Raw genomic sequence first — 21,768 nt, 5'->3', positions numbered from 1 at the left:
TTTGCAATCTATCTAACATTAAGAGCTTGCGGCATTACAGAAAATACATGCATGCTTTGAACCACTACTATTACATTAAATGCAAACTGAAGACAGGCACTGCTCAGGCATTCCAACAGATAGTGATTGGTAAAAATCAGAGTGCTCATGCTTCTCACCTTAGTGTACCCCTCTGCACTGCCAGTTCTAGCAATATGGCAAGCGCCAAGTGCTGGTCTTGTAACGGAATGTTTCCTGGCCCTTTGGCACTGGGAGCTCCATGCACATCTCTATTAAAAGTCAAACAATATACATTAACTGAGAAGTAATTGGAAACAACACGTATTTGCTTACCAAAAGCATTTATAACACACCAATAATTATGACACTAACAGAAAAATACAAAATTGATGATGAAAGCAACTGAGAAGAAAAGTAGACACATTCCATGCAAGATCAATTTTTAGAGTAGCAGCTAGGCTTCAAAATGGCTCCAAGCTTCACAATCTACTTTATAGCTCTTATTAAATCTGGTAAGAACATGAAAAATATTTTTCACAGGTGGACTTCAACTAGTCTTTATGATATGCACCATAAGGATGTAGTTCCAGTATTCAAAAAATAATTTCTGGTAACTATAGTAAAAGGGTAACTTTAAACCTCCTCAAATAACAAGGAAAAGCAAGGAAGTGCTCTAAGTCCAATACAAGTGTATTCTCCCCCATAACGTACAAAAGTCTGCATTTTACTGTACTAGAAAGGTACAATTAAGTCCCTTTCTAATAGACATATATGTGGTATTATCACAGCACTCTTCATGTGAATACAGTTTACATTAGTGAAAGACTATTTTTCAGGTAAGTCCACATGCGGTGATTCAAAATACTCAAATTCAGATTTTTCTCACACAGTTAAAGGAATTATGTCATATTCAAAGAGCATAATTTAAACAGTGCATTTATCTTTTGCTTGCTTGCATAACAACACTAGAAAAGGAAAGCAATCTTTTTAATTTTCCATAAACTATTCTGCTTATAATATCAGCTGCAAAGAGATTTGCCATTTAACAGTTACTTCAGCAATGCTCAAAAAAAGGAACTTACCCAGTCACAACAGACCTTAGGAACTTAGTAGCTCTTTCCACCACTTCCAGCCATACAGAAGACACAGTCCCTTCATCAAAAAGGGATGCCTCTGGCAGAGCTCGTAGTGCATCAAGTGATTCCTGTAACAACTCACTGCACAGGTCTGCATCTTCACCTAATACATTAATACTCGTTACACTCCCATCTTTACAGAAGTTACGCAAATTCTTGTATACAATGTTTTGTCTATTTTTTTTTTAACCTCAACCTTACAAAGTTTTGACTGCAAAACTTTTGAAGAACTATCTGCTTCACAAAATATACATTCAGAAAGGTGACAACTCTTAAATCAGCTCATCTCACAATGCAGCATCTGAGGAAATCAGAAGAAATAGGGTTGGCTGGACAAAGAGCAAGCCAAACAGCTGCCATCTGAATAAACAGCACAGAGATAAACAGGTAGGTTAAGGCGGCACAGATGACAATTTGGCCAACCTCTGCAACTTGACAATCACTGACAAGTACAAAAAGTAAAGACAGGTTTCACACTACTGCTCCTAATTCCTTTTCTTATATGCTACTATCATGTATTAATATAGTGGATCAACCCTGTCTGAAGAAGAAATCTAACTTCTCTGAAACCTGGCATTAAAAATAGGTTCTCTTAATGAAATCCCAATTTCCCTACTCAAACATAAAAGGATCCCAGCACAACACAGCACATATATTGGTATTGGCCTGGATTACTTCAATCAGCAACAGAACTGATGGGTGTAATACCAGATAAACACAAACACAATTATGCAAATTTAACTTTTATAAATGTATCGTTCTATGCAAATATTTAATACATACACACTTTAATGAATCATCTGTCTTCTAATGACAAATACATGCAATATGCTACAGAGTAGACCCACCTGACCTCCAGGCTCTACGAAGGAACGCAAATGCAAATGAAAGTGCTGCTCGGGATCCAACTCGTGCAAGTCCTTCAACACCTTTGCCTACAGGCCTTGGGCTAAATAAAATTATATGTGCATTTTCTCAAAGTTCTTTTTATATAAGATGTATTTATAGTAGTAGTTTTTACAACTTCAATCATTTTTTAATTTAGCTATATGCATGCATATATAATTACACCATTTTTATTCATAAAGAATAATTGCCTCTTGAGAGTGAAGGTGATCAACATCAAAATGTCAACAACCAAAATTCAATTTCAGCTGCTTCAAAGAACAATTTATTCAAGTCCTAGTATCAATAAAGCTTCACAGGGAAAAAAAATAAACTAGACTGGCATAATTGGCAGCCATCAGAAAGGTGCCTATAGTTACTCAGAGTTAATTATTATGGTGTATTCAAAATACAGAGACATAAGACACTTCATGTACTCATTATTTTACTCAGGAAGTTTATACTTCTAGTTAATTTGCACTGCATAAACTGTCCTGATAGGTTATTTTTAAATGAATGTTCAGTTACTCATAATTAATTCCATTAATTGTGTCATTTCTGTCCTTCCATTCAAGTATCAATGTTACAAATTTCTTTGCAGCTTCTGTATTGCTGTGTATAGGGAAGAGAGATAGCTTGAACTTTTGTTAATACCCACTCTCACATTTCTTTAAACTTTTCTTTTTATGCAAACTATTACATTAATTTAAGTAAGCTTTCCTTTGCACATAATGACAGGAGATTCCCTATTGCTTCCCCTCAGAAAGATGCCAACGGTTCTGTTTTCTTTTTAATCTCACATCAAAAGAAAGTGAATTGTTTAGGACTTTTCAAGAGAGAAAAAAAATCTAAACTGGCACTTCTAGCAATCAGATAAATCTATCAGTGCCCTTTTTAATCAGAACTGAAAAAAAATAAATTCAGAGAACAGGCTATTCAGAGAAAGGTATCACTGTCCAAACTCCAATCCTGTAACTAGCCATGATTATCCACTTACTGTGTCCTTCATTTTTGAAGCTAGAGACAACCTAACAAAGATTTCCCTTGCTGAATTGCTTGTTCTGTTAGGCAACAACTGTGTTCAGCTATTGAATAGTTTTTTTAATGCCTCATCTTACAGATTTTTCTATTTTTAGGTCCATAAGCTATCTAAACATTGAAAGTAATCAGCCAATTTCTTACTCAGCTAGTTCTCTGAAAAGTTTCATTAAAAATGTACAATTACAGCATCTCTCACTCAAGCTAAGGAAAACTGTTCAACTTTTATGCATCTGCATTTTTCATTTGTTATATGCCTTAGCAAGCAAATGTTGACAAAAAAATATTAATGTTATTAGAACTACGTAACCTCCATCAGCATTATTTCCGGAATAGGCTTCTCCATACTTTCTAGCTGAGCAGAACAAGGATACCTCAAAGAATAATATCAACAGGAATGTGCTACAAAAAACCCCCCAGTATGAACAGACGCTATAAACAAGCATCAGCCAAGGAGGAAAACTGCATGGCAGATAACCTCACATAAAACCCCCTTCAGAAATAATAAGAGTTTCTTTATTGCTGATGTTTCATGATGAGGAAGAAATCCCACTAAACTCTTACACACCTCTCCCACTAAGCTCTTTATAACCTATGACTTCAGTAATGTATTAACTTGCTCATGTATGTGTCGTTACCTTTTCTTATCCACAGCAGGCAGAGGAATACTACTGCTTTTCCACTTAACTTTGACATTTTCCTGAAGAACTGTTCTGTTCAATGCAATGAAATATCGTTCCAGGATAACGAGCCTCTGCTTTAGCCTCATAGCCGAAAGAGCTGTTGTAGCTGTTTGCGTGGCCAGAGTTTGCTGTTCCTTCACTAGTACCTGAAGGCACTCCTTCAATTCATTCACATCTGAGAATCAAAGAAAGGCATCACTTAATGTGTGTTCATCTTTGTTACATACAGTATCAAGAAAAATAAAGACAAATTGAAAACCGTGAACTGACCAGAAGTCTGAACCTCAAAACCTAGTGGAACCCCGTGTATTTAATGTACATCTATCTAATCCACAGTATTACAGAATCACAACCATACTTAAAGGGATTTAGACCAAGGTTGTCATCAAAACTGGTTTTGTATGAACACATCTGAACGTTCATCTTTCATGTCTGAAATTAAAACATCATAGGAAATATTCATGTGTTTCAAAAAGCAAGCTAGACAGCAAATTCTTATCATCAGACCTCAGACTCCTCCTAAATGCAGGCAACAGCCTTGCAAGCTCCCACAAGGATATGCTTTCATTTTGCACTGATATACATTATCTTAAGTTTCTCAGAAGCTCTAGGATCACTGCCAAGAGCTGCTAAGCTTCTGAAACAAATAATGTCAGAAATTTCAGATGTTTGCAAGTACTATTAGAAAATAAAAGATATGACTTATGTACCAACGCTAGAGAATTAATTCTTCACTAACCAGAAAAAGCAGTAAACAGCCCAAAATCCTAGTAATCTAGTAACAGATGGTAACAAGTACAGTGTCAACAACAACCAAAAAAAAAGCAGCACACAGCACTTCAAAATAGAAATTTGGAAATTAAGCATTTTTTCATTCTCTGTAGCTTTAATTCCTAGGATGAGTATCAATAAAATGCGTTCTTTGAAGTGTTCTTTTCTGTCCCTTTATTAACAGTCTGATCACTGGGCCACCCCACTCTGAATTACTGTACTTGTCCTTAAGCCAAGCACATTTGTTGCCTGGCTGCTACACAGAAGTACCTTTGTTTTAACTGACACGTGACTAAGGGGTATAAAAAAAACGCCAAAAAACAAGGTATGACTGCATATATGTAACAATGTTTGTGAGAAGATGCATATAAACTTAAAAAAAAGCCACACAAAAAACAAAACAAATTAAAAAACACCACACAGCACAAAACCAACATGCTTTTTGGAATAGCTGCCTCCAAGCTACAGAAATTTATACCCATTTACAGTGGTCTCTAGAAGAGAATATTGTATCTAATGAGGCATAACTTTTTTTGCAACTGTAACTGTGTAAAGTATTTCAAAGTTTTTACCCCACTCACCAATGCAGCACTCTGTACCCAGCAGAGAATTCAAGTGGCCTTCTCTGCCACCAGATCACACTGTAGAGGCACTTATGGTTTGTTGCCAGTCATCATCCCAGTCTGTTTTCAAATTGCTACTCACATTTCATAATGTGTCTTTCCCTAAGGCAATTTACATCTTTCCACCAGACTACAAGGAACATACTATTTTTTCAACAAGAATAGATCTTAAAGTGTTTGTTAGAGTATAAACCTTAAACACACACATATATATATATATACACAAAAGCAACAGCAGCTATTGTACACATTCATACCTTGACTCAAACCACAAGAAATAGGACAAAGCCAACAAGAAATAAGACCAAAGAAAGCCACACTGTCCTTAATATTAGCCATACAGATTCCCCAAAGAACTCTACAGCACAGTCAAATATCAACAAGTTGAACAAACACAGCTACTTCAGTTAACAATGTAAAGTAACTCATAAATAAAAAGATGACTGTCAAGGCATGTTTGAGCTGTTTGGTTTGGCTTTTATAATGTCTCTTAACATTATGGCCATATAGAAGCTTACAGCTTGATGTAAAATAAAAACAAATCTTACTGTAGCTGTCAGTTAAGCTGTCATTCTACACCAAAGTAAAAGCTTCTACAAAATATCAAGTACATGTTCTGAGACTCTTAAGGAGTGATTAAACTTAATTCTGTAAGCAAAAATACAAAAAAATCTCTTGCAGCACACGGCTTCTGCACTTCAGAGTATTATAACAGAATATGGTCTATACTGACATCCCAGTTTCACGATCTCTCTAAATAAAACATCAGAAGAGAAAGCTCGGGTTTTTTTTTTTTCTTCCCTCCCTGATCACTAAAGCTCTATCAACCACTAAATAGAACCAGGATACAACAATGAAGTAGAGAAATTACCATACTCTGCTTCACAAAGAGGTTTTTCTTAACATTGTTCTTTTTGGTAACTGATTTCATTCTGCAGATTCATGCCCCACATTATAATTTCACCTACTTACAGGAAAAGTAAAGAAACAGCCAACAAAGAAAAAAAAACAAGACACTATAATTAAAGCTTAAGTTTGGGGAACTCTACATTTGGCGCTACAGAAAACAAGCACTAGGTGCCACACTCAGCAGAGTCTATGAACTAATACAGAGATATGGCACTTGTCACTCCTTCCTAGCTGGCAAGTTATCTACATGTGGACACTAAAATTATTTCTGAGAGCTGAAAAATTATATTAGAAAGCCCTCCATTTCAAAATAACATGCTTATTAAATATATGTCATGGGGCCTACTGGAAAGAAACACTTAGGATGGGCAGAGACCACTTGCAATCCTCCAGAAATTAACATAACAAGGAAGTTTCCCTAGCAGTCTACAACTGCATACCTTTCCAACCACTTTCCATCAACCACAGTACTGCTGTTATGAGCATCCCAGCCATTCTGATACAACAGGTGACACAAACTACTATATCAACTCTGAATGGCTAGAAAACACAATCCAATGGAAATACATTGTATGCACGTGGAGGAGTACCAGTTTTAAAGCCAGCCATTGTATACACACAAAATTGTCTCTGCACCTATGAACTTAACTCCTACTGGTTCAGCAATACCTACTGAGAGTAACCTGTAAGATACTCAAATTCCTGCTCAATGATCCATCAACTGGCTCGTTTGACAAAGTAATTATCGTTACTGTAATGCTTTAAATACCTCAAAGGTTCAATTCTGTTTTAATATAAAAGCTGTCTGTAGTCCATGGACTACACAATGCTTCATAAAACAAACCCTCACAATAGTGCTTTCTAAAGTAAGAGATTTTAAAAGCAAGTTATTTTGCTCTCCTGACAATGAAGTCAACATCAACAAATAAAGTCAAATTAAGACAATAAAAAAGCTAAAAAAGGAATCAACTAAAACTCTCTCTTCACTTTTTTATTAAGAAAAAAATGCTGGAAATAATTCAATTTTCAAGTGATTAGCCCCAAAAATCACAAAGCCTTTACGTTCAGAAACTAGTACTATAAAGAACTCTTCATTTACGATATGCTACTTTTAAATACTTAGACACTGTATGCAAAAATTTTTTTTTCTAATGGAAAATATGATTTAGCCTCACCAATATTTAAACCATACACAAATAACCTAAATGAAGTAAGTTTACTGGATTTAGTTGTAACAAAATTATTTTCCTTCCCCCTTCTCACCTTTCCTTCACAATCTCAAATTGCTAGTTCTAGGAAGGCTTTCTTCCAAAATTATTTAATGCTACTCTTTAATATTTCATATAAACTTCTTTAGCATTTCATGAATGCAAAAATGAAGTTCATGTGCAAAATGCAGTAAAGGCTGGAGCAGGTTATAGTAGCCCTGTAACTAAGACATCTCAAAACTGAACCAAGGACTGTCTTGTTTTATTAAAAGTAGCACTATTTTTAAGTGAGATATATCTGTACGTTTCCTCACTTTTAATCTTCTCTTATTCCATAAGCATATTTCTCTTTTAAATAATCCAGTTCACCTTTAGAAAGATTTAAATAAATCTGGGAATCAACCCAGTTAAATTTATTTCAATTAATCCTCAATTCTGAACAACACTTATTACCAATGAACTAAACAGACCAATGAGAGAATAGTTTATTAATAGCAAGGATTCAAATTTCATCTGCGAAGGTTACAGGGAACTCTTTAAACAAAACTGTTCATATGCCACTATGCCAGCCCTTGATGCTAACCATCCCTGGCAATGCTTTGCTTTGTTGGTTATTTCATGAAGGGTGGAGATAAATTATTTACCTCATCCGTACCTACAATGTAGGAGTTGAAGTCATACCATACAAGCTTGAATTCTCAAATTACCATTAGCCAAATACTTGTTAACTGACAACTACAGTCAGATATGTTTCTGGCTGCAGCAGAGATCAGCAAGGGTTTTACCATCTTCTGTTGAAATTCATCACATCTCTCCCTCCCCTCAGCAACTAACATAACTACTTGTCTTCACTTCTTAATTCCTCCTGCCAGAAGTTCTCTGCGTTTGAAGGAAAAATACCGCTAGTGTTTAACCCAGGTCATTTGACAGAACAGGGTTAAGAAGTGACGTGTTATTTAGGTATGCTTGCAAAACTGGGGGGGGGGGCAAAACAAACAGCTGAGGGCAGAAGCTTCTTAAACCATCTCAGCCACAGCAGAAACACAACCATGATAGGACTCTAGCACAAGCAGCCTGTCTGAAGGTATACTAGCTCCTGTTTTAGCAGCTCAATTAAAAAAACCACACAAAACAAACAAAAAACCCCACATATACTAAACGGTTTCTTAACACCTACATGATTAACTATTGTAGGGACCACCATAGACGTCTAACTGGAAAATTAAGGATACTAAAAACCTCAATATCAAACTCAAAAGTTTAAAGGACTCTCTGGTTGAATCACAAGCTACAGTGTGGAAAGATTTCAGACTGAAAAAACACCAACACATCTCAAACAGAATTTGGCAAGAATCTACTGTTATAATGAGCACACACTCTTGACAGCAGTAGAACTAATGTGCTCTAATTCCCTAGATATTTTTATAGATTGCCTTCTCTTTCACAGAATCACCAAATCACAGAAATGCTGGAGTTGGAAGGGACCTCTAGAGATCATCTAGTCCAATTCTCCCACTGAAGTAGGATAACCTAGAGCACTTTACACAGGACTGTATCCAGGCAGGTTTTGAATATCTCCAGAGATGGAGACTCCACAACCCCCCTGGGCAGCCTGTTCCAGTGCTCCGTCACCCTCACCATAAAGTTTTTCCTCATATTTAAATGGAACTTCCTATGTTCCAACTTGTACCCATTGCCCCTCGTTTTGACACTGGGAACTACTGAGAAGAGCCTGTCTCCATCTTCCTTGCACTTACCCTTCTGATATACACACTGATAAGGTCTCCCCTCAGCCTCGTCTTCTCCAGGCTATAGAGTCCCAGCTCTTTCAGCCTCTCCACTTCTACTAGACAATATTTCCACTGGACAAAGAGCAGACAGAGGATGCATTTGGCTTGGCTTAACAGGCATCTAATGGCCCTGCAAGCCATGACGACATAAGGAATGGATTCAAAAGTTACAGGGAAAGACAAAAAATGCAATCACATACACACCATTTCCTTCAGAAACAAAGTTAAATATGCTCCCAAAAATATTTTCTTTTAACAACAAATGTCACTCCTAAAAGGCATTTAGCTTTTTGCTTCCTCCTGTCTGCTCCCCTATTCAAAAGGGGACCATCAGCAGACCTCTCCTTATTAATATGCAACAGGAGAAATAACAAATAGTTGCATGCACATTCAGAATGTATCTCATTATGTGGCTGGATGCTTAATTTTCAGTCTTATATCGTGAGCCAAACTTGTTTAAATTAATGCTCCAATACTCATGACACCAAACAGAATAGCAAAAACTGAGCCTTGTGTGTGTGTAAAAATATACACAGACGTGCACATACCCCTTAAAAGCATAAACAGCAACCAAAAAGACACTTGGACAACAGTTTTCAAATTGGTGGGGGGCAGTGGTGGAGAGAGGGAAGAAGGAGGAAGACTGAGGAGCAGGAAAGAAAAGAAGGCAAGTTAAAATCTATTCTGAGTGGTCAGAAAGTAAAAGAAAAAGAAGAGATTAAAAACTCCTGAGAAATGTAAACCAGGTAGAATTTCATCCTTTGACTGAACCGTTACTTTATCAGCATTACTAATAAAAAATTCTATTAAAGCAGAAAATGTCACTGTAAGGGAGGTTAAAAACACTTTTTTCAGTGTTCTGACTGCTTTTAATTACTTTTGTACAAGTACAAATTTAGATTTGATCAAACAGTAACAAATAGCCCTACTAGGATGAAAGTTCTTTGTGTCTCCTCACTCACAAAAAGAACACAAAGATTTGACTGCTGCTGGTAGTGACAAGTGCCTCAACAATACTTTGCCAAATTCACATGGGTAATTTTAACCTGCCCTCTAAAAACATGACCTATAAAACATTTCTTAGTGCAATCTGCAATACAAACAATATCAGAAAAACAAAAAGCAGCACTGTCAACAAGCTCTCACTTACACGAGGAAACCCCAAAAGTGCTATGTCATGACACTGATTTACCAGCCTAATAGTTTAATTCACTGCTCATATAAATCAGATCTGAATGCACAAGAAAACCATATTCATACTCCAATTGTACATTGCTTATTCATTTAAGGATGTTTGCATTAAGATTATTTCCTCATTTACTTTTTTGTTGTACAGGGCAAACAGAACAGCAGCATTCCTACTGAAACTTCCCAGTAGAAAAAGTAACGTTTTCTAGTTAGACAGCAATTAAAGTGAATTTAAACTAACTTTGTACGTATGCAGTATTTAGTATTTTAAACATACAAAATGAGATCAGATTACAGTGAATTTGAATCATAATCTCTTTAACAGTTTTCAAAGCTAAGTTTTTACACACATAGAAATAGCTCAACTGGTGTATACAACTTTTTTTTCAAGTAATAAAAATTACCTGACCTCAAGTGGTATTAAATAAATACTCAGTATATACCCACAGTCAAAGTGAGCTGGCTCTGAAATGTTAAGCTTTACGAAAGATTTAGCAAGTGTTTTTTAGCCTGGAAGAAAACAAACAAACCACAAAAAGACCCCAAACATTAAACATAAAACATAGCAACAAAAAAGTAAATAGGATCCATCTTAAGGGAAAACCACTTTTGGATGTAAGTTGAAAATACTCAAATCTCTCAGATTTTATGTCTACAAAGACACAATGTAATGAAGACATTTCCAAACAAGTGATATATATCACCCTGTAGTGATATATATGAAATGTTAAAGGTCAGAACCCTTAACAGTGATAGAGATTATTATCAAAATGTGTCAAGGAATACAATTAAAAATCCAATATACACTAAGGACTGACAACAACAGTCCCACAAAAACCTGTGCAAACTCCTCTGCTGTTCCATACATCCATAAATTGTGTGAAAATGGAGACAAACACCTAGCTGATTAAGTCTGTTGGCACTACATTAGGAAACATGAGAGCCAACTGCAAAATCGTGCTGGCATTTAAGTGAACAACAAAAGACTGCATGTATGCTGATGAGCAAGGGAAACCAAAATCCCTGTTTTCCCTGTTAAAGCAGCTCATAGCCTTCCACTGAGGAGTGATATCTTGGCACTAGAACAGGGTAGATATAAATTGGTCCACTGTACAACAGAAACTGGAAAAACAGGGTATCAAGACAGGCAGAATGAAAACCAGAGATCATTATACTGCTTTATGAAGCCCATGAGATATCCACAGATGACATAGTATATACAGTTCCCAGCCCACCTTCCCTGACATAAAAGCATAGACACAAAAAACGAGAGGAAAAAAACACCCATAACCTAAAAACTGAGGGAAGAACTAAGTGTCTGGAACAGCTGCTCTATGCAAAGAAGATGACAAAGTTGCATGAAATAAGATATTCAGTGAGGGAAAGACACATTTGGACAGTGATTATGACAGAATTCTTAAAACACACACCAGTGTTGGGTAAGAAAAGTAAGGAATAACCACTGACTGCCTCTTCCAGAATAAGAAGAGGGCATTAGGTGCAACCAAAAGATGCCAAAATCAAGTCAAAGACTAGGAGGAGATAATATACATGCAGTAAGTAGTAGAATTACAAACCTTCTTGGAACACATAAACGTAGATGCTAAAAGTTCAGAATGTTCAAAAGCAACTACACAAACTAGTTGTAAAAAAAATCAGTATCAAAAATATTAAAGCCTATTCAGTTATATCATGCACAGATATGTTCCATTAATATATTAAAGGGGGGGGGATCCAAATACATGCTCTCATTCCCCCATACTACCACCTCTGCCTCAAAGTCTATACGCTACAGATAATGTATCACAAACATGGGACCTAACTATTCACTTGGCTACTGCTATTTATGCTGCTGCAGTCAGGACACTGTCCTTTGGTTTGACTCAATATATCCAAACTTAAGTATGTCATGACTATGAAAAAGAAGCCCACAAAAAAGAAATACTGATCTATTTTCTGTAGGTTTTGAACAAGTGTTTCAAAGGGTTTCCTCTTTTTCTCCCCATATCCAGGGGAAAACACCTGGACTTCTCTCCAGATCACGTAAGACTCTAAAATCCAAATATTTTCAGAAAAAAAAATCCTGAAGAAAGTAGTAAAACAAGACTTTCAGGAAGAACCAGAAGAAATGGTTAATGAACAAACAAACTGGTGGGAACAGAATAGGGGGAAGATGTTTTCAAGAAGTACTCACATAAAAAATGAGACCTGAATAGTTCAACACTGACATCAGTTAAGAGCAGAATATGAAATGGATAAACACTAAGATGCAAGAGAGAAGGAAAACCACCCTGAAGTCAAATAATGACTTCCTGATGTAGTTATTACTATCTTACACATTTTTACAGTATTTGGCACAAGAAGATAATAATAAAAAAAACAAACCCCAAAAAAACCAACTTTGACCTTTTTGTCCTGGTCTGGCAGAGTAGTGATCTCCACATAAATTGTAACTTAGGGACAGCATTTTCCTTCTTTGAACTCCTGCCAGGATAACAAAACAAGGTGAGGGCTGGGAGGGACAAAAGTACTGCTTCTCAACAGGTTTTTTTTGTGTGCTCTCAAAATCTCTCAGCCCTCATGTAGGGGGAGGAATGTCACAAGGCCCACTGACACGGATTAGCCTGTTGAAGCTCAAAAGAATGATCCTCCACACTTCTCAGCTAAGTAAGGTTGTATTATAGCACTTCTAAAACATAGATATACACTGTCTAACATCTAGATACTATTTTCATAATGTAAGACTGAATCTTTCAACCCAGTAGACACAGTTCAGGCCACTTTGGTGAAGCCACTGAGGCAAGGAACACCAGAGAGAGGGATTGTGCTGGTAGACCCCTTCTGCAGCAGCTAAACCCCAAGGAAACCCACAGCAAAACTGAGGAAGAGAAGGTGAGAGAGAGAGAAATGGAGAGAGTGGGAGGGAGTCAGTCCCAGCCCCTGTTCCTGGGTGGGGAGTGACAGCTTCTGGTGCTGTCGGATGAACTTTGGGTTTTTTGATCATGGAGATGTTTACAGGGCACCAGGTATGCTAGCAAACAATGGCATAGAGCTATCAACAAGGGGGAAAAGGATTCTTGGCCAGGAGTTAGCTGGGCTCATTGAGAGAGCTTAAACTAGACTTGATGGGGGTAGGGGGATAAAACTCCTGGATAGTTTGATTTCCAGGACACTGAGCCTGCTGGCACTGAATGGCAAGACCCTGTCCCACAGGGGACAAAGGGACCTAGGGCAGGAGTTAGCAGGGCTCATTCACAGAGCTTTAAACTAGATTTGAAGTGGGAGGGGGTTGTAGCTGGGTTTGAGCTAGTGGGGCATTGTTCTAGTATTAATGAAGACCAGCAGGCCTCCCACCTCCCAGGGGTGCCACCAGTGAGCTCAGCTGGCTCCCTGAAATGTCTGTACACCCATGCAGGCAGCATGGGGAATAAACAGGAGTTAGAGGTCTGTGTGCAGTCTAAGGGTTATGATCTGGTGGCAGTTACAGAGACATGGTGGGACAGCTCACATGACTGGAATGTGGTCATGGATGGCTGTGTCCTTTTTAGGAAAGCCAGGTCAGCAAAGTGAGGTGGTGGAGTTGCTCTTTATGTGAGAGAGCAACTAGAATGTACTGAGTTCTGTCCAGGGGCTGACGAGGAGCAAGTGGAAAGTCTGTGGGTATGAATTAAGGGGCAGGCTGGCATGGGTGATACAGCTGTGTGGGTCTATTACAGACCCCCTGATCAGGACAAGGCAGTTGATGAGGCTTTCTACAGGCAGCTGAAAGCAGCCTCACAACTACAGGCCTTGGTCCTCATGGGGGATTTTAACTACCCAGATACTTGCTGGAAGGCCTACACAGTCTGCCATTCACAGTCTAGGAGGTTCCTCCAATGCATCAATGATAACTTCTTGATACAAATGGTGGACAAACCAGCCAGGAGAGGAGCACTGCTGGGTCTTGTGCTCACCAACAAGGAGGGTCTGGTTGAAGTGGTGACGGTCAATGGCAGTGTTGGCTGCAGTGATCACGAGATGATGGAGTTGAGGATCCTGTGTGGGAGGAACAGAATACCTAGCAGGACCAGAACCCTGGACTTCAGCAGGGCAAACTTTGGCCTCCTCAAGCAATTAGATACTAGATGGTAAAGGGGGTCAACATTCAAGGACCACTTCTTGCAAGCTCAGGATCAGAGCATCCCAATGGGTAGGAAATCAAGTAAGGGAGCCAGGAGACCCACATAGTTAACCATGAACTGCTGGGCAAACTCAAGTGGAAAAACAGAATCTATAGATCATGGAAGGAGGAGTGGCCACTTGGGAGGAATATAGGACTCTTATCAGAGGATGTAGGGAGGCAATAAGGAAAGCTAAGGCCTCCTTGGAACTAAAACTTGCTAGTGAGGTCAAAGGCAATAGAAAGGGCTTTTTCAAGTACATTGCAGATAGAACTAACACTATAGGCCCACTGCTGAATGAGAGGGGTGCCCTGGTGACAGAGGATATAAAGAAGGCAGAGGTACTGAATGCCTTCTTTGCCTCTGTCTTCACTCCTGCAGACTCTCCCCAGGAGCCCCAGATCCCTAAAGCCCCAAAGGCAGTCAGGATGAAGGAGGAGTTTGCTTTGGTAGATGAGGATTGGTTTAGGGATCAGTTATGCAATCTGGACATCCATAAATCGATGGGTCCAGATGGGATGCACCCGCAGGTGCTGAGGGAACTGGTGGAGGTCATTGCTAGGCCACTCTCCATCATCTTTGGTAAGTTGTGGGCAATAGGAGAGATGCCTAAGGACTGGAGGATAACAAATGTCACTCCAGTCTACAAGAAGGGCAAGCAGGAGGACCCAGGTAACTATAGACCAGTCAGCCTCACCTCCATCCCCAGAAAGGTGATGGAACAACTTGTTCTTGACACTATCTCTAGGCATATCAAGGATGAGGGGGTCATTAAGAGCAGTCAACATGGTTTTGCCAAGGGAAAGTCATGTCTGAACAACCTTATAGTCTTCTGTGAGGAAGTAACTAGGTGGATAGATGATGGCAGGGCAATAGATGTGGTTTATCTTGATTTCAGTAAAGCATTTGACACTGTCTCCCACAGCATCCTCATAGATAAACTGAGGAAGTCAGGCAGTGAGGTGGATCATGAACTGGTTGAAAGGAAGAAGTCAGAGTTGTGGTCAATGGGACAAAATCTACTCGGAGGTCTGCGACTAGTGGAGTCCCTCAGGGGTCGGTACTGGGACCAGTACTGTTCAGTATTTTCATCAACAACCTGGATGAGGGAACAGAGTGTGCCCTCAGCAAGTTTGCTGGTGACACTAAACTGGGAGGAGTGGCTGACACACCAGAAGGCTGTGCTGCCATTCAGTGAAACCTGGACAGGCTGGAGAGTTGGGCAGGGAGAAACTTGGTGAAATTCAACAAGGGCAAGTGCAGAGTCTTGCACCTGGGGAAGAACAACCCCATGGACCAGTACAGGTTGGGGGCTGACCTGCTGGAGAGCAGGGTAGGAGAAAGGGACCTGGGGGTCCTGGTGGACAGGAGGATGACCATGAGCCAGCAATGTGCCCTTGTGGCCAAGAAGGCCAGCGGCATCCTGGGGTGAATTAGAAAGGGTGTGGTTAGTAGGTCAAGGGAGGTTCTCCTCCCTCTCTATTCTGCCCTGGCGAGGCCGAATCTGGAGTATTGTGTCCAGTTCTGGGCCCCTCAGTTCCAGAAGGACAGGGAACTGCTTGAAAGAGTCCAGCACAGAGCTACAAAGACGATGAAGGGAGCGGAACATCTCCCTGATGAGGGAAGGCTGAGGGAGCTCGGTCTCTTTAGTTTGGAGAAGACTGAGGGGCGACCTCACCAATGTTTACAAATATATAAAGGATGAGTGTCAGGAGGATGCTAGATAAATCCTTCATAAGTTATTTCTAGAGCATTATCTAGCAATTATATGTGCACCAATAAACCACACTAAGCACTATAAGTAAATACAAGAGTGTGTTACTTACTTCTGGAAACTCCAAACACACATACATCTCTATTTTTCTAAACAGCTATTTTTTTCAGCTTTTAAGAAATAATTGGAGGATTAGATTAAAATCCAAGTCTTGTCCCAAACACCTTGGTCAGTTGGGGGAAACTTGGTAAGATACTTGGCATTTAGATCACCATTTTGTAAAACAGTTTCACTTTACCCTTCAGCAACAAACACTAAATAAAAATATAAAACAAAAATAATGTGACCTTCAGCTTACATCTCCTGCAACACATGCAATTCTTGCTCCCCCTTCCACTGTAGTGGCAATTATTTTCATTCCTCCTACACTGCAAAATTCTGTCCCACGACTAGAGTGACAGCAAGTCCATCTGTCCTCCTGTCCTTAAGAAAAGGGAGCAAGCTGGCTGGCACAGAGCAGAGGACAACAGACTGGCAGCTGACCTGTGGCTCAACAGAAACTTTCCTACACAGATGAGGATTCTGCCACTGAAGAGACAAAATTTTTGCCAGGGATATCGAAATGCTTCTGGGTGAGGGGAAAAGGGATGCAACAGACACCTCCAAAGTTTGTAAATGCTAACATTTCAATCAGGTAGTATCATGCACCTGAACTGTAAAACAAACCACTGAAGTGAAGCTTTTTCTGATCTATTTTTAAACATGGACAATTTTAGACAATGAAGTGCTGCTCTGCAGTAATAAACAGTGATGAACTTCAACTGGCTTCAGTATCAAAATCAGTATTTTATAGAGCCATACGTGAAAATGTGAACATACAAACCATTTTTCCACTGCCATCATAAGATTACTGTCAGCAAAGGTCAGGACAGACAGTTAATTGAACTAACCATTTTAACCTTCCTTCTGTGATTCACTAAAACTTATCTACCAGACCAAGAAATTTTAAAAAAAAAAAAAAAATCACTTATTAAAACTCTATTGCCTGCAGAATACTCAGGCTTCAGAAACTGAGCAATTTCTTTTTATTGTCTACAACTGAAAAGAAATATTCTTAAGACATCCTAACATTTCACTGTATAACTGCATCTCTTCCAAGTCAGGTTATCATTCCTTCAAGCAGCATGAAAGTGCAAATTGACTCTTCAACTCATGAGTCTAATTAAATCTGAAAGCACTTATAGTAAATGTTCAACTTGAATCAGTTAACCACTTATCCAACTTACTCCACAAACGTAACAGATGCATCTGTCAGCAAGTATATTTGATCCAATTACTTCCTGATGCTACTAAAGTGGTGAACAATATAGAATACATACTGTGTACATACAGTGAGAATGACCAAAACAGCTGTTAATACCTGGTTGTTTGCCCCACACCCAACTCTCAACAATTGATTTGGCCCTGTAAGTGGGCAGCGGAGTCTCTTCTTCATCTTTCTTTTCTTTGTCATTTTGTTCTTCTTTCTTTGATGCAGTTTGGCATTCAGTGCTATCATCTAAAGAAAAAAAGGGGAAGAAAAAAAAAAAGACAAGTTAAGCTACTTCCCCTTTCAATTCAGTTTTAGATTGGAAATGTAAAGGTGAAATGCCCAGCCCACAAGTTTACAGCAATAATATCTAGCATTAAGAGTACAGGGTTGCTGGAAGTAGTATTGCACCATGTTAACTGTCACAGGTGCTAGATCTCATGTTACATTTCATAAGACTGTGACCTTAGATTCCAGAAATCACTGCTGTAACCTCCTAGGAAGGATGAACATTTAACTTGAAGTCAGATTTTGCTCTCGGCTACCTGCATTTCTATAGTATTTACTTGTTTTCACATTCCATTTTGACATAGAAAAAAGTTAGCAATTGCCTTAATTTCAGTATCAGGCAGAGCTATATAACGGCATTTGCAGTAATTTTATGCAGCAGTATTTCAACACCTGTAACATATCTACCATCTTAGTAATTACCAGCAAGTAATTAATATAAAACCACCACTTTCTGCCCAGGCAACAAAACAGCATCTTTTATAAAGACAGATCACAGACATTAGTCACTTATCTCTATAATCAAAGGCTGCATGACAGTCTCAATTTTCTAAACAGAGCAGAACTAGACAGCTGGAAGTCTCTTCTTATGGATATGGAAATCCATATTCCAAATATCAGTACCTCCAGTCAGTTCAACGCACAAGATTACCTTGCAATTAAGGGCAACACTGGCAACTGCTTTCCTCACACTGAACTCTTTTTCTAAAAATATCCCCAAAATTTCTGAAGTCCAGCATTTGCTACTTGTTATGAGTTTAGTTCCAGTCAATTTCACCAGCCTCTTAAAAATGATTGCTCCTCCATTCCTATCTCCAAACTTAGTCTACAGAGATTCCCCCAACAAATGCCTCAGCCACAACTAGCTAGACAAGTATTAGAAGTCTTTTTTTTTTTTTCCCTCTCTCATCCCCCATACCCAAAACGTATGTGTTTGTACCACCATATTTCAGAGGACAACAATAAGCCAGAGGTTTAAAGCTCCAGCCAGACACAGCACATCTAACTGCAGGCTAGCCCAGACTCACCCTGACTCCACTTGGAGATCAAAGGCTCTCATTACCTCAGAGCATGCTAAATATACCTATCATAAAGTACAAAAACATTTGACTATTCTTTCCACCTGCCCTGAAAAAAAATGAATGCTTAATCTGGTTGCAACTCAGTGTGTGATTGCCTCATTATTAATAATTTGTTTGACTATAAACAATAGCACCTCCCAAAAGAAACCTTTTCAAGGTGCCTTAATTACACAAGTTTTAAATCAAAGCCAATGTTTCCTAACCTATAACACACACTAGTGCTCCAGAGGGGGCAGATGAAGACTGAAGGAAAAAGTGACATAACTGCAACATGCATGCTGTAGATGAGACTGCAGGTTAAGGAAGGGGTAGCAAACATCACCTGGGCACAGGAAGAGCACTTGTGTGTGAAACATTTGTTGCGCCAATGAACAGGCCCAAACAGATCCTTCATTGAAGCACAGTTATTTACACTCTTACAAGAATGGGTGACCTAAACAAGTAGGCACACCTGATAGTGAGGTGAATAACTTTATATTCCCTATTCCTGACGCAAAGTTCCCTCCCCTGTTTCTCCACTGGCTGGGCAGTCCAGGGTTTACAGCCTATCTGACACTTCTAATTATCCTGTAAGTTTCCCACCCCTGTTTATACATCCTATTCTAGGAGTTTACTTTTTACCTTTTAAGGTTTAATTCTGACCTTTCTTGCCCCCTTGGCTGTCTTCCCGATCACCAGAATGATTTATACCATCTGGTGCCATCCTGTCCCAGGGAGTAACATAAGAGTGACTTTGTTCTGTCTTTATCATGGTCTTCACCATGTTCAGGTATCTCAGCTCCCCCAGATGGAGCCCAATTAAGTCCCTCAGTTTCTTGGACCACAAATCACCTCAGTGTCCTTGGAATGCCCAGATATCTCCCTTCTCTCTTCCGTCACCATAAAGTTGCTTTTCACTAGAGCAGAAACAAATTATCTTCCTGACACTAAGATGTGAAAACAACACTACATTCCATTTCTAACACTTGTAAGTGGCTATCACAGAGAGTATAGCCATTTCTCCCAAACACCAAGGAAGAGTCCATAGTCCAGCCATCATCAGCCCAGTAACACACATTGAAAGTGTGACTGAATCTAGCTGTTTCTATACCAAGGCACAAGCTTATAACATTAAAGGCACACATTCAACTATAGAGTTAAACCAGTAACTAAGGACCATATTTAGTCCCAGTAGTTTATGATATTCCCACAATAACAGCATAATCTCACTGTTTCTCCACTCACCCACACATCTAGAGATACAAAATACAGGGGCTAGGATTTTAGTTAGTGGGTAGAAGAGCGTTGTGCCAAGACACTACTTTTTCGAAAGCAGCTGTAAGAGAACTTGTTACAATTTTTAACAGATCCTTGGCAAAGGATCACAAAAAAGGATGACGAACTCTCCTCATTGCAAATAAAGAAGGTTCCAATCCAGGCTGAAACCTAGGCTTCCTACTGTATAAAAACAACCTTGACATGTGAATCCACAAGGACAATTATTTTTTCCATTGTCTATAGAAAACGGAAGCACTGAGAGAAGCAGGAAGGAACTGAGCTAAAAATCACATTAAAAATCCATGTCAAATCGTTCCATAAAGACTTTCCACTATATTTGCAAAAAAACACTTGTACCATGAGGGACAAAGTTGATATTGGTCTAGATTTAAAGCAGCAAGACAGACACCATAACTGTGGAAGCACAGTTATGCTTAAAGAGCGAGATTTTTAAAAAGAGAACAGGGAGCAGGCAGAAAGACATCTTGCCTGAAGCCAGCACAAGCCAAAATAACAAGTAATAAGGCAGTTTTCAAAACAATGTGTGGAAAAACATGCTGCAGTGTGACAACCTGCATTTTTCTTAGACTGAAGCATGAATATTGTGATGAGGGAAAACAACTCTTTAACACTTCCCTCAAAGAACTTCCTTTTAATATGTTTTGGTTTACAACCTTAATTCTCCAAGTGAGGCTGGTATGCCTAGCCAGTCAAAAGTGAGCAACTGAAGTTAGAAGTCTGCTCCCAAACCAAAGAGCAGTAGCTCACCATGTGTGCTCCATCTTGCACAGCAATAGCCTAATCCAGTATAAATGGGAGATAAAAAGAAAGCAGCTAAAGGTGGAACATACATTTCATATTCAAAGAAGAAAATAACTGCCACTGCATGGTTGCCTTGGCACCTGTTACAGTATGATCTTGTGCAGCTCTTAAATGCCAATGAACTGACACAGTCAGGAATGCCTCAGCAAAAAGCAAAATCCTGCATCAGTTTCCCAACAGATGTTGCCATTCATAAGGCAAGAAGTTAAGCAGTGTGAATAAGCAAGGGCTATATTTTATAACCACTCTAAAATACTATTTGGTAGTCCCAGCTCTAGTATTTCAGCTGCAATACAAAATAATATTTTTTTTTTCTGTCAAAGAGCTTTTATTTTATATATATACACACATACAGTTGAATTGGTAGTTATTTGAGAAGGAAGGATGCATGCCCAATCATTTGCAAACTTTGTTTACACAGTGTTCTAGGTATAGATGGCCAGATGACAGAAGATTCTATCTTCAAACCCTAATCAGAAGTAAAGTTTCTTTGCTACCCTGGTATACTATTTTAAAAAATGCATTCTTTAAACTATCTGTTGAATATACAATAAAGTACACTTATGAACTCAAACAGTCCAATGGGGTGACTACAGGCTTCCTTCCATTCTGTAAAGGGAGTACAATAATCCACAGCTGAACACTAAACGCTTGAGCCACTGGGTACAGCAAATATAGTTGAGTTGGGGGAAGCAGAAAAGAAGGAGAGAAGAGACACTTTTCACTTTTAACAAGTTCTTTCACACACAAGAAAGGAGGCTCAAAGCAGGAGCCTGAGTATACTTCTGCTTGCTACTAGTTGGATATATATGTGGTCTGACTGGTAGCTACCATAACCAATTCCCACACACTGTTGTTCTTATTATAAGGATTTGGTTTCTGCCAGCCCATCTGGAATCACTTGT

At 38.9% G+C, this 21,768-nt stretch overlaps 1 protein-coding gene across 3 annotated transcripts in view; it reads right to left on the bottom strand.

The window, feature by feature from the left end:
• Positions 1-21,768, bottom strand: part of HERC2 (HECT and RLD domain containing E3 ubiquitin protein ligase 2) — a 120,100-nt gene that overhangs the window by 80,445 nt on the left and 17,887 nt on the right. For 2 of the 3 annotated variants that reach the window (XM_051608596.1, XM_051608598.1), the window contains exons 4-8: positions 17,526-17,663; positions 3,698-3,917; positions 1,985-2,085; positions 1,083-1,239; positions 159-269 (exon numbers count right to left, since the gene is read on the bottom strand). In XM_051608596.1, coding sequence (XP_051464556.1) covers positions 159-269; positions 1,083-1,239; positions 1,985-2,085; positions 3,698-3,917; positions 17,526-17,663 — 727 coding nt within the window. The remainder of the gene's footprint in view (positions 1-158; positions 270-1,082; positions 1,240-1,984; positions 2,086-3,697; positions 3,918-17,525; positions 17,664-21,768) is intronic. The other variant, XM_051608597.1, reaches the window with a different exon arrangement.

This window comes from Apus apus, chromosome 1 (assembly GCF_020740795.1).
Source record: "Apus apus isolate bApuApu2 chromosome 1, bApuApu2.pri.cur, whole genome shotgun sequence".
Classification (NCBI taxonomy): domain Eukaryota; kingdom Metazoa; phylum Chordata; class Aves; order Apodiformes; family Apodidae; genus Apus; species Apus apus.
This window is presented reverse-complemented; position numbering and strand designations above follow the sequence as displayed.